Genomic DNA, 14,172 nt, shown 5'->3' with positions numbered 1-14,172 from the left:
TTTTTGTCTCTGCGTGAGCTTCCCCCGTGTATGCTCATCCTGGGTTGGCACAAGGAAAATGGTGGCCGAAAGCTTTCCCGGGTACAAAAGGAACGTGCCAACTAATAGTACAGCAAGCGTGAGGATGGTGGAAGAGGTAGGATCTTGCTGCTCTAAGAGCATAAACTAAGTATAAACCAGGGGGAAATTTTCATTTCTGTAGACTAGGAAAAAGCACTGTATCCAAAATAAAAAATACAGACATTGGGGCTGCTTTCCCGCTACATCTCCATCCTTCTCTAACCTAGCCCAGGCCACCTTGTGGTCCCAAGACTGCATTTATGGCTGAAGAGGAGGATGCTGACAAAGGAAAAGAAAATGTTTCAAGAGGCGAGGTGCTTTGTGCGATCGCATGGACGCTAGTCATCAAGTTTAATTTTGGGATCTTAAATAAATTAGGAGATGAATATCCCATAAAGGCATGTGATTTCATTGTTGGCTTCCTGACACAGGACAATTTTGTCTTGAACATAATGGTTAAGAGATTTTTGAGGTTTTCTTTTTAATGCTAGTAATTCTGGAGAATGAGTCCAGTGTAGACTTTGGTTTGTCCCACATTCCATTCAGGCTGTATAAAAGGACCTACACGGACTAGGAGATTCCAACACCAGGAGCTGATTTTCTGCCTCAACTGAACCTTCCACTCCTGACACCATGTGCTACTATGGCAACTACTATGGAGGCCTGGGCTATGGTTGTGGCGGCCTGGGCTGTGGCTATGGCTCTGGATATGGTGGCTATGGTTACACTCACTACCACCCATGCTGCTATGGAAGATACTGGTCTTCTGGCTACTACTAAGAATTTCTGATTGCTGGCCACTTTGGGTTATTTTCTTGTGAGACACTAGATACATCCACAGAGTTATTCATAACATCATTGTTACTGGCTGTCAAAATTGGACCACATCTAATTTCTGACTCCCATGGGTTGGGATTGAATTGATTGATGAAAGTTCCTACTAATTACGGGGGAAATTCTTCAGTATTTTATTTTCATATGTTCGTGTACATCTAATGTTAAAAATTCCATGTGGGAAAATTTCTAATTTTGCTTTTTAATAAAGTTAATTGCTTTTACAAATGTGCAGTGCTTATTGTGTATATTCATCCCTCTCCATCATCTGTGCTCACTTGTGTGTGTGTGTGTGTTTAGAAAAAGAGAGACAGAGAAGGACAGAGAGAAACTGCAGAGTTCATAGCTATTTTAGTAAATGATATGGAAAAACAGACAAGGTATCACTGATGGCTTTTTCCAATCAGTGTCTGTGTAAAAGTATTTTCATGTGCATCTCCAACAGCTACTATACTTTGCATTGATCTAATCCAAGTTGCACCTTCGGAAAAAGCAATGTTTGACCCAGGTCATTAGCAAAAAACTATAGCACAGTTACTATTTCCTATCACCACATTCTGTTTTCTATTGCAATTTTCTCTGTCTTTGTAGTCTACGTTTAAACATGAGCTTCTAGACAGATATTATTCCACCCCTACATCATGTAATCTGGCTTCTCCTTTTCACTCACAGATAAAAATTCTCTATAAAAAGCTGGTTGATGTACCTGATAGTAGTGTGTCAAAAACGAAATGGAACACTTGATGATCAAATGGCAGAATTTTGCAAGACCAATGAACTATTCATTGTAAATACCTTTTTTCAACAACATAAATGGTGACTATACATGCTGACCTCACCACATGGAATATACAGAAATCAGATTGACTACCTCTGTGGAAAGAAATGTTAGAGAAGCTCAACAGCATCAGTCAGAACAAGACCAGAGGCCAACTGCAGACCAGATCATCAATTGCTCATCTGCAAGTTCAAGTTGAATTTGAAGAAAATTAAAAATGTCCACTAGAGCCAAAGTATGATCTTAAGAATATCCCACCTGAATTTAGAGACCATCTCACAAATACATTGGATATATTCAATGCTAAGTAGTGTGATGATATCAAGGGCATTATACATGAAGAAAGCAAAAGGTCATTTAAAAGACAGGGAAGAAAGAAAATATCAAAATGAATGTCAGAAGAGACTCTGAAATTTGCTCTTGAATGTTGAGTAGCTAAAACAAATGGAAGAAATGATGAAGTAAAAGAGCTAAACAGAAGATTTCAAAGGGTGGCTCGAGAAGACAAATTATGACAAAATGTGCAAAGACCTAGTGTGAGAAAAAAAAATGGAAGAACACTCTTGATATTTTTTAAACTAAAAGATTTGAAGAAAAAATGCAAGTCTTGAGTAGCAATATTGAAGGATTCTATAGAAAAAAAAATTGGATGATGCAGGAAACATCAAAAGAAGATGGAAGAAGTACACAGAGTCACTGTACCAAAAAGAATTGGTCAAGAGTCAAACCTTTCAGGAGTTAGCACATGATCAAGAATGGATAGGACTGAATGAAGAAGTTCAAGCTGCAGTGACAGCACTGGCAAAAAACAAGGCTCTTAGGAATTGACAGAATACCAATTGAGATGTTTCAACAAATGGATGTAACACTGCAAGTGCTCATTTGTTTATGCCAAGAAATTTGGAAGACAACTACCTGACCAGTTAACTAACTGGAAGAGATCCATGTTTGCGCCCATTCCAAAGAAAGGTGTTTCAACAGGATGTGAAAATTATAGAACAATATCATTAACATCACACACAAGTAAAATTTTGCTGAATATAATTCAACAAGGAGTTGCCAGATGTACAAGCTGGATTCAGAAGAGGATGTGGAACCAGAGATATCATTGCTAATGCCAGATGGATCTTGGCTGAAAGCAGGGAATACCAGAAAGATGCTTACCTGTGTTTTAATGGCTATGCAAAGGCACTTGACTGTGTGGATCATAACAAATTATGCATGACACTGCAAGGAATGGCCGTTCCAGAACACTTAATTGTGCTCATGTGAAACCTGTACTCCCAAGAGGGAGTTGTTTCACCAGGACAAGGGAATACTGTGTGGTTTAAGTCAGGAAAGGTGTGTGCATCAGGGTTGTATCCATTCACCATAATTATTTAATCTGTATGCTGAGCAAATAATCAGAAAAACTGGACTATATGAAGAAGCAGACAGCATCAGGATTGAAAGAAGACTCATTAACAACCTACAATATGCAGATAACACAGTCTCGCTTGCTGAAAGCAAAGAGTACTTAAAGCACAGACTGATGAAGATCAAAGATTACAGCCTTCAGTATGGATTACTCTTCACCATAAAGAAAACAAAAATTCTCACAACTGGACCCAAAAATATTGAATTTGTCCAGGATTTCATTATACTTGGATCTACAATCAACATCCATGGAAGCAGCAATCAAGAAATCAAAAGATGCATTACTTTGGGCAAATCTGCTGCAATAGACCTCTTCAAAGTGTTAAAAAGCAAAGATATTACCTGGAGGGCTAAGGTGCGCCTGACCCAAGCCATTGTATTTTCAATTGCCCCATATGCATTTGAAAGCTGGACAATGAATAAGAAAGACCAAAGAAGAATTGATGCCTTTTGTCTTAGTCACCTAGTGCTGCTATAACAGAAATACCACAAATGGATAGCTTTAACTGAGAGAAATTTATTCCCTCACAGTCTAGTAGGCTACAAGTCCAAATTCAGGGCATCAGCTCCAGGGGAAGGCTTTCTCTCTTTGTCAGCTCTGGAGGAAAATCCTTCTCCTCAGTCTTCCCCTGGACTAGAAGCTTCTCCAAGCAGGAACCCCTGGTCCAAAGGACGCACTCTGCTCCCGTGCTTCTTTCTTGATGGTTTGAGGCCCCCAACTCTCTGCTTGCTTCCCTTTCCTTTTATCTCTTGGAAGATAAAAGGTGATGCAGACCATACCCCAGGGAAACTCCTTTTATGTTGGATCAGGGATGTGACCTGAGCAAGGGTGTTACATCCCTAATCCTCTTTAACCACAGGCAGAGATTATGATTTATAACACATAGGAACATCACAAAATGGAGGACAAACACACAATACTGGGAATCATGACCTAAGCACTTTGACACGCATTTTGGGGGGACACAATTCAATCCATGACACCTTTGAGTTATGGTGTTGGCAAAGAATATTGACTATACCATGGACTTCCTGAAGAAGTAATAAATCTGTCTTGGAAGAAGTACAGCCAGAGTGTTCCATAGAAGCAAGGAGGATGAGACTTTGTCTCATGCACTTTGGACATGCTATCAGGATGAGCCAGTCCCTGGAGAAGGACATCATGCTCGGAAAGTACAGTGTCGACAACAAAAAAAAGAAAGACCTTCAAGAGATGGATTGACACAATGGCTGCAACAATGGGCTCAAACATAGCAAAAGTTGTGAGGATGGCACAGGACTGGGAGTGTTTCGTTCTGTTGTACATAAGGTTGCTATGAGTCAAAATGGAGTTGATGGCACCTAATAACAACAATAACAAATATAAAACTGGAAGGTGTACTCCATAGTCATATAATCCCACTGTGAAGAGTGCATCTTTTTGTGTCTGTCGCAATGAGTCTTTTGAGGGTGTTCCACTATGATCTGGCAGAAACTCGGTTACCATTTATAATAAGGGATGATTGGGTAGAAAAACATCATGCAAAGTGCATACTGAATAATATTGTAGTGTCTTGGTAGTCTAGTTGACCCTCAATAAAGCTCCCTGTAATGACTTTGCACTACTCATTTATTATTATTAATAATAATAATAGGAATGACAGTAAAATATGAAAAACAATAGCCGCTTTTTTATTTATTACTATTGTAGTTGGTCTACCAATGATAAAGTATTCAACTGAATATCTCACATTTCTTAAAAGGAAAGATGACTCTGTGTCAAGCTCAGTAGCCACCAGGACCTTCCTGTCTTTGTATTGTTCCCTTAAGTTTGTCTCTCCAGTTCCTCAAGACCGCCAAAAACTTTGGTGGTTATTCTGTTCCCCATTAGCCACCCGGTGCCTACATCAACACTGAATACCTCTGCCTCTTGCCTACCTCTAAGAATCAGTAATTTCAACCATAGAAACAGTGGCTCCAAAATATTAGTTCACACTACACACACTTCCCCCCACACACTTCCCAGCTCTCTCCTCTCTGGAGCCTTCGATTGTCTATTCCTCCTTGCCACATGTTCTCTACAATATATTTACATAGATTTTTTAGTTCAGCTGTTCCAGTTGTTCAAAATGGCATCCTGGCCTGGTGTGGACTATACCCCTTCCCAACTCCACCATGTATTTCAAACTACTCTGATTAATTTTTGATATTGTAAATTATTGTTTATATTCCTGATTGTATCTGAATAAGGTTACTCTTGGGGCCCTGGTGGTGCAGTGGTTAAGTGTTTGGCTTCTAACCAAAAGGTTGGCAGTTCAAATCCACTAGATGCTCCTTGGAAACCCTATGGGATGGTTCCATTCAGTCCTATAGGGTTGCTGTGAGTTGGAATCAAGTAGATGGCAAGAGATTTTTTTAAGGTACTATTATACTTAAAATTTAGAATTTTTTTGTTAAAATCATTTAATATATGTTGATTTGGGGTCCTTGGATGTGGCATAAGCATTTAAGAGCAGAGGTCGAACTTGCTTCTGGAGATTGTGCTGATATTATTAGCTGCTATCAACCCAGCCTGACTCATGGCAACCCTACGTAGAATAGAGCAAATGTTGCCTGGTCCTGGGCTATCTACATGATCATTGACATGTTTGAGCCCAGTTGGAGAGCATCCTGTTCCAATCCATAAGATTTTCACTGGCTGTTTTGAAGTAGATTGCCAGGACTTTCTTCCTCATCTTTCTAAAGCCTATACATGTATCTACTTTCAGCAACCTAGAGAAAAAAATCTGATTTTAATTTTTTTTGACATTGTATCTAATGATTTTAGTAAACAAATGTATTGTTATGCATATTGTGTATTTTAAAAATAATTTATGTGGATTGGCTATTCTTTAAATACTTTGTTGGGCCAACTATGCTGTTCACTCAGAATGTCATTATTAATGCACTTTAAATATATCAATGCCTCTATACATCCTCTATACAAAATAGTTTAATAACTTGAGGAAACTGAAAAAAAGCTAGATCATTAAAATTAAGTGTTGTCTGGTTGCTATCAGAATAATTTCCAATTTCATTGTTTTTTGTAAGGAAATTTTGAAGATAGGTGGAAGACAGAGAGAACATGGGCTTAGGTGGCTTGGAAGGAAAAGTTTCATAGGTGGAAAAACATTGATTCGATTTGTCGAAGCCCTTGTAACTCAAGGCAACTAGAGGATCTTCCCATGAAGACTTGTACACAGGAATGTCTGGCAGATGCACTATAAAGGCAGTCACTAGATGGCATCTGGGGTCTTAAACGCTAGCAAGTGGCCATCTAAGATGCATCAGTTGGTCTCAACCTACCTGGAGCAAAGGAGAATGAAGAACAGCAAGGATACAAGGTAATTATGAGCCCAAGAGACAGAAAGAGCGACATAAATCAGAGACTACATCAACCTGAGACCAGAAGAACTAGATGGTGCCCGGCTACAACCGATGACTGCCCTGACAGGGAACACAACAGAGAACCCCTGAGGGAGCAGGAGAGCAGTGGGATGCATACCCCAAATTCTCATATAAAGACCAGGCTTAATGGTCTGATTGAGACTAGAAGGATCCTGGTGGTCATGGCCCCCAGACCTTCTGTGGCCCAGGACAGGAACCATTCCCGAAGCTAACTCTTCAGACATGGATTGGACTGGACAATGGGTTGGGGAGGGATACTGATGAGGAGTGAGCTCCTTGGATCAGGTGGACACTTGAGACTATGTTGGCATCTCCTGCCTGGAGGGGAGATGAGAGGGTAGAGGGGGATAGAAGCTGGCGAAATGGACATGAAAAGAGAGAGTGGAGGGAGGGAGCGGGCTGTCTCATTAAGGGGAGAGCAACTGGGAGTATGTAGCAAGGTGTATATAAGTTTTTGTGTGAAAGACTGACTTATTTGTAAACTTTCACTTAAAGTGCAATAAAAATTAAAAAAAAAAAAAAAAAGCAGTCACTAGATAGAGGATCTCTGACCTCTTCCTCCTGAACGCTAGAAGAGCTGTCAGTAGAGAGAGGTGGAGAAACTGTGCTTCATCCTCACAGAGGCACAACTCTAATCGATAACAGCCCAACTATGTGTAATCAGGCAACAGTCAAAGATGGAGCCTTTTAAAATGTTATGGTACGAAATGCAGCTATAGTTTCGGATAATAGTGGTTTACATATGAATGTTAGCACTTGGTAGTGCAGATGGAATCAGAACCGGTAGAGTCACCTAAGAACACAGATTTTAGATGAACACTGTTGGAAAGAACTGATGGTCTGACTATGGCCTTTTTATGCGTATCATTCTCTGTAGATAGTGTCAAGAACAGTATATTTTTGAGGAAAATTTAGAATATCTCATATGAAGAACCTTGAAGTAGAGTTGATGAGTTGCAGGAGAATGGGTCCAATAGAATGAATGGATTTAAGAGCTATTCAGTAGTATCCATAGAATCAGTAAACTCCACAGCAAGATGGTCAACGGCAGACGTAACCACATCTACGCTAACCACGTGAGTTGCGTGAGTAAAGCCATGAACAGTGACCTCATTTCTAACGCTAATTTTCATTAGAGATCCCCGTGAATCATTTCATACATTCAGCAAAATTGAGCTTCATACATGGGATTATTTTGCAGTTCTGTCCGACTTCCATGATCAAATACTGTGCCTTTAACAGAATCTTTGCTTTTATTATTTGAAATTATATGATCTGGTTTCAAGGTCATGGAATGATGCAAAAGATGCAAGTTATATCCCCAATATTTTGCATGTTCTTTTTTTGCTGATAGTTTTAATTCCTCATTCAGATATTCAGTTGGTGAATAGAGAATGCGATTTTGGATGCAGAGATGTGGATGGAAGAGAAAAATAACCTGAGGTCACAGACTTCCAAATTCCTCTGTTTATTTGTATAGGATAAAATGAATAATTTCTATAGGATTAAGGTTCCCGGAAAATCTTTATGACAGAACAAATAAAATCAATATTTCCATGGACATATAGAACAATCTTTTTCTTCCATCATGACACATTTTTATACGTTCTTTATGTCATTTGTTATACCTGTGCATATTTACTGGTATATATACAATTTTTGCATTTCCTTATGAGCTCATTCCATTAAGTATTTCTTATTGCAATCTTTCCAGAAAAATATAATAACTTTATGGGCACATCTGTCTACTGGTATGATTAATAGTTCTATGAGTATGATTAATAGTTTGCTCTTTTTATATTGCCAAAGAGTAGTTCATTTTATGACTGTAGCAAAATGCACTTATCCATTCACAAGTTTATGAACAACGGGATTATTTCAAGTTTTTTGGGGGGGTGGCCGGAATGTACTACTATGAATAAAGTTGCGAGGAAATTTGCATACATCTTTAGCTTAGGCTTTTATTTCTACTTGGTATCTATTGCTAATTTGTTGAGAGTTTTTTTTTCATATCATAAATGTGCGTTCATTTTGTCAATTTTTTTTTCATCATTTGGGATCACCGCAGCATCTTTTGCCTTATTTCTTCTGCTAATATGGTGAAACATATTGTTTTATCTTTACATGTTAAAAAACTAACCTTTATTCCTAGATTAACTCCATTTAATCAAGATTTATTATGCAAATATTTTGTTAAGAATTTTTATATTTTTATTCATGAGGGATTTTGCCCCGCAGTTTCTTTTTCTTATGACATTGTTAGTTATTAATAAAGCCACTACAACTTCTTTGTAGTTAGCATTGGCATCTATATTATCCATTTCATTTTCAATCTACGTGTATATGTAATATGGGTTTCTAAAGAACGTATGTTTAGGTCATATTTTTAATTGTATTTAAGGCATTTAAATTTAGTGTATTATTGAAATCATCGTATTTAAGTCTGTATCTTGCTATTTGCTTTCTATTTGCCACATCTGTCCTTTCTTTTTCTTTCCTGATTTCTCTGCCATCTTTTGGATTAATTGATTTGTTCTCATGTTCCATTTTATTCCTTCTATGGGTTTATTAGACATATCTATAAAGGTAAGATTTTAATGGCCATCTTAAGGATTACAGTATACATCCTAATTTACCACACTATGCTATTTACCACACTCACACTGTGTGGTAAATTAAGGTACCATACTGTGGTGGCACCATACTGCCAAATTAATATTATGCCACTTAGTACGCAACATAAGACTGTCCAGCAGTATACATTTCCCCCCGCATTCTTTGAGATCATTAAAAATTTTACTTTTATATGTTTTCCAAACATCATAAAACATGTTAATATCATTTATCATTTAAAGTTATGAAAAAATGAAAAAAATTATTTTTAGTTTACCTACATATTGATTATGACAAGCTCTATTCTGGTGTTCTTTGTTTTCATGTTGCTTGGTGCTTGTGAAACCTCTTCAATCTTGGGCTTATAGGGTTTTGTTTGTGTGTGTGTGTGTATGGGTGGTAAATATATCTGTCACAGGACACTTGCTGTTTCAAAATTCCTCACACATATGATTCAGTGATGTTAACTATGTTTATCATGTTGTCCAACCACCATCATTATCTGTTTTCAAATTTTTCCATCACCCTTAACAGAAGCTCAGCGTTCCCTAAGCAATGAGCCTTCCTCTTCCCCTTCCTCCCACCTGCACTGGTAAAAAAAAAAAAAAAAAAGTAAACTTTGGTCTGTATACATTTGCCTATTCTAGACATTTCATATAAATGAGATCGTATACTATTTGTCCTTTCATGCCTGAGTTATTTCACTCAGCATGTTTTCAAGTTTCATCCGCGTTATAGCATGTATCAGGACTTCATTCATTTTGATGGCTGACTAACATTCCATTGTATGTATGTACCACATTCTATTTAACCATTCATCTATTGGACTTTTAGGCTGTTTCCACCTTTTGGCTATCTGCAATAGACATTGTTTACAAGTTACAGTTTTTATCAAATTTGGAAACATTTCAGTTATTCAAAGATTTTTATAAGGCTGTCTTCTGAATACATTATATGTATATATAATTCCACTCAATATTGTTCTACTGATAATTAGTGATTACATTTTTATTTTATGTTTTTTTTTCCTTTTTCTTTAGATTTTCATAGTTGGTATTACATTATCTTTAAACTCACTGATCTTTTATTCTCTAGAGTTTAATTTTATTTTAATCCCATATCCAGAGATAGTAATTTTCAGATGTAGAATTTCAGTTTTTTAACTTTCATTGGTCTTCTAATTTTTTAAATATTTCTTTACCTTACTGAGCATAATTATAATAGCTTTTTAAAGGTCTTAATGTGCTCATCTCATCATCTCTGTCATATCTGGGTTTGTTTGAGCTGACTTATTTTGTTTCCTTATTATAAAAGGTCTTTTTTTTTTCCTGCTTCTTTGCTTGCCTAGTAGTTTTATAATGCATGCCAGACTGTGTTAATTATCCATTGTTCAGAATGTGAATTTCTTCACTCTATATAGTGTGGGAGTTTGTTTTGAAAGACAGTTATATTACTTGTGTATCACCTTAATTCTTTCAAAACTTGGTGGGTCTAATGGAATCTTTAGTGCTAGTTTTCCCAAGTACTAAAATGTTTCCCTGTTTGGAGTAGACTTAATGCATTGCATTTCCAATAAGGAATCCCTACTCTGGATGGTGGAACTCAGATGTCTCCCAGTTTTGCAATAGCTCTGGGAATTATTAACTTACAGATTTAGAGTTGCTTTTTGCCTAAGATAATGGAGTTCTACTCTACATTTTAGCAGTTTAATGTTCAACAACAGAATCAGGAGGATCTCTTTGCAGACTTCAAGAATCCTTTCTACGTGTCTGTCTCTTTTCTCTCCTACTCTGACCTACAAGTTCTAGCCACTTCAGCCTCTCTCAACTGTAATATTTTTTCCTGGACACAGCAAGATCATTGTTTTATGTTTGGTTTCCCCCTCCCTAAAATGTGGGCCACAAAGAATTGCAGGCATACAGCTTAGGTGAGAGTAGGGCTTACATAGTTTGATTTCCTTTGTTATGGCACTGTAATCCTGAGCTGAATGTTATTCAATTTCTGAAAATAATTATGTCATATATTTTGTTCAGTTTCATATGGTGGGAGGGCAAATCCAGTACTAGTTACTCTGATGGGGCTGAAAGTGAAAATTTCTCTTTTATGTACTTTTTAAAAAGATGGACATAGATTTTTGTTACCTTGAAACAAAATCACATTACATTTTAAGAGAAAAATAAGTTAAATAGCAAGGCATATGTTTATCCCATTTTATAAAGAAAAATAAATAATAGCTAGCATTCGTTGCAACCTGAATATGATGTGATTGATTCCTTCATTGGTAATGAGGTGGGCTTCTTAGAACAAGAGAGAAAAAAGAATCGGGAAGTTATTTTTATCTTTTTTATTAACATATTATTTAAAAAAAAAATTAGCTTGTTCCATCATTAAACTAAGACCTCTGCGTGGAGGTTGGTTTTCTAAAAGTATCTTGAGCAGAAGCAGGATTTATCCTCATTGGTAAAAGCGGTCCAACAGAATATTTTTCACACTGAGCAGCTGAGTCTCTGCACGTTAAGCGAGCTCATGTTCTAAAGAGTGGCATTTTTCACGACCTCCTCGCTCCCTTTTCTCAGAACAGATGTGGTGTGCCCTAGTTGACACCCAGTTTGAACTCTCTTACTTCATTTGGTATTCCAGCAAACATCTTTCTTTAATTCTCTAATAGATTAAAAAAAAAAAAAAGTTAACTGCAGGTGTTAAATTTTCTTCTCCAAAGTTTTCCATCTTCTGGGAGAATGACGTATATGTCTCGGAGCAGCATACTAATCAACAATAGAAAATTGTCACAGATGCTCAAATGAAACAGAAAAACGGTTCAATGTGTTGACAGTAGGCATTCATTCCCAAGGGGATATATCCTATGTGTTCCATAATATACGATTGATATAAAAATCATGAAATGTTTTGGAAATTGCATGTAATCATTAAATTCTTTTTTTTTTTTAGGAAAATATCGTCAGGTTATGGCATTGTATAAGCATCTTATTTCCTTCCCTGTAGTTTCTAAATTGTAGAAGGTAAATTTGCAATATTTTTATTAACTATAAATTATGTTTATTTAAAACAAAATAACCTATAAATGAACCTTAAATTTTTGTTTGGGTTGAAGTTAAAACACATCTTCCATACCAGAAAGAATATCTATAACCTTATTCACCTTGATACCCTTCCATTGCTCCTACCAGTTTCTAACTTAGTATTGTTACAGGGCAGGGCTTCCCAGTTTGGGGCTAAGACCTGGCTAGGTTCTTACCTTCTTCTGACCAAGAATGACCAGGAGAGGCTCAGATGTTCCACACAAAAAAAGATTTACTAGGGACAGAAAGAAAGTAAAAAGGCTTGCAAAGGAGAGATGGAGCGGGGTTTCCACCTATGCTAACCTCCAGTCTCTCATCAACAAAGGATTTCCTAGGGTTTATAAAAGGTTTTCTTCATTCATTAGATGGGTGGAGATCTCCAGGAGAAGGGAGGGATTATGAAAATCAAATGCACACACAGTTGGAATTCAAGATGGATTTCCTCACAGAGGTTACTGGAACTAAGGTGGAGTCTGTCACAAAGGCTGCTGGGATGTCAAAAAGGACTTATTCTGGGATGTCGCACATGCGTGATGTCTCTGGATCCTGGTTCAAGTCCCGGTGAGGGATCCTTGAAGGTCATTCATAAGTTACCTCGATTTTTACCGCACATGCTCTGCACCTGGTGGGGGACTTGAAAAACAACTCAGGAGGGTTATCAGTAATTTACAGCTGACCAAGCATGTAGGCATAAGAAATATGGCCTCTTATCTTGTCTAAGCACCTAGTTTGTTAGTCACAAGTAGTTCTCGGGTGCAAGCAGTAAAAGTTATATGGTGGCCTGCACTTGGGTTTAGATTCCAAAGATACTGAATCAGAGGTTCTTTAATTATAGCTGGTCAAGCACACAGGGCCTTGGAATGTAGCCCCTTATCTTGTCTGAGCACCTAGTTTGTTATATACAAGTAGTTCTCGGGTGCTAGCAGTAAAAGTTATATGGTGGTCTGCCCTTAGGTTTAGATTCCAAGAATACCGAATCAGAGGTTATTTAATTATCGCCAGTCCGATCTCTTGCCTGTCTCAATATAATCTAACAGTACCAAAATGACGCCAAATTTTCTTATTTCTTTTACTTACAATGGTGGTCCTGGAAATTTTATATTCAATAATAATTTTAAAGCTGCTAAAATATATATGTTTTGTTCATTCTCTCTTCCCTCCATAACATAGTATCACAAGGAATAACGCAAGGAAATTTTATTTGTTGAAGTATAAAGTTGCATATACAAATTTTTTAAAATAATTTAACCCTTAATAATTCATGAATTATGTCTAGATAGTTCTAGCATGCTGACATCTGACACATATAAAAAATAAAAAAAAGACACAGTAGTAATGCATTCTACGTCACAATCTCTTCATCTAAAACTACAAGTTTATTTTCTGATTTCCAGATGATTACAAACAATAATTTCACCAAATATTTTGTACTACATATTAGGGGTCAATATTTTTCCACCTTACAATGGCATCTTTTTCCTCTGCCTACCACCTTGACCTAAAACCACTGAAAAAGCTTTTTTTTTCCTCTCAATACACTGACATCCTGGCCCTTGTAACAATTTCTACACTAGCTTTGCTAAAGTAAAAACGATTTCAAAATCACAGCAGATTACAAAAACAAATCATTGTTTCTCACCCTGTTGCCCGTGTGGGCCAGCTCTTGCGGGTCTGCTCTTCACGATTTCTCATCCTGGGACCTAGGCAGAAGGAACAAACCCTGTTGAGGACATGCTCTTTTTGTGGCAAAGGGGAACAGATTAGCTGGCATTCCTGTGATATCTTTTAAAGGGTCCCTTCAGATGCAAGAAAAAAAAAATTTTTTTTTTCAGATGCGAGGTAAATAACAGCTACTCGTATTCCTTAACCAAACACAGCACACAGCAGGCCCAACAACAGTGGAGCTGGGAGGTATAATGATATTACAGGGAAGGGGAAAGGGAATCCTTGGGAACAACTACACCT

General features: G+C 37.3%; 1 protein-coding gene across 1 annotated transcript; it reads left to right on the top strand.

The window, feature by feature from the left end:
* Window positions 1-693: 693 nt before the first annotated feature.
* LOC111750679 (keratin-associated protein 20-2-like) lies at window positions 694-972 on the top strand. The gene has a single exon (XM_023548182.2). The coding sequence runs from the start codon at window positions 694-696 to the stop codon at window positions 838-840; it is 147 nt and encodes a 48-aa protein (XP_023403950.1). The 3' UTR covers window positions 841-972.
* The last annotated feature ends 13,200 nt before the right edge of the window (window positions 973-14,172 follow it).

The sequence above is a fragment of the Loxodonta africana genome, chromosome 20 (assembly GCF_030014295.1).
Source record: "Loxodonta africana isolate mLoxAfr1 chromosome 20, mLoxAfr1.hap2, whole genome shotgun sequence".
NCBI classification, from domain to species: domain Eukaryota; kingdom Metazoa; phylum Chordata; class Mammalia; order Proboscidea; family Elephantidae; genus Loxodonta; species Loxodonta africana.
This window is presented reverse-complemented; position numbering and strand designations above follow the sequence as displayed.

What these genes read in the sequence shown, in the direction of transcription:
- LOC111750679 (XM_023548182.2), top strand. Translation starts at nt 694, where the DNA reads ATGTGCTACTATGGCAACTACTATGGAGGCCTGGGCTATGGTTGTGGC.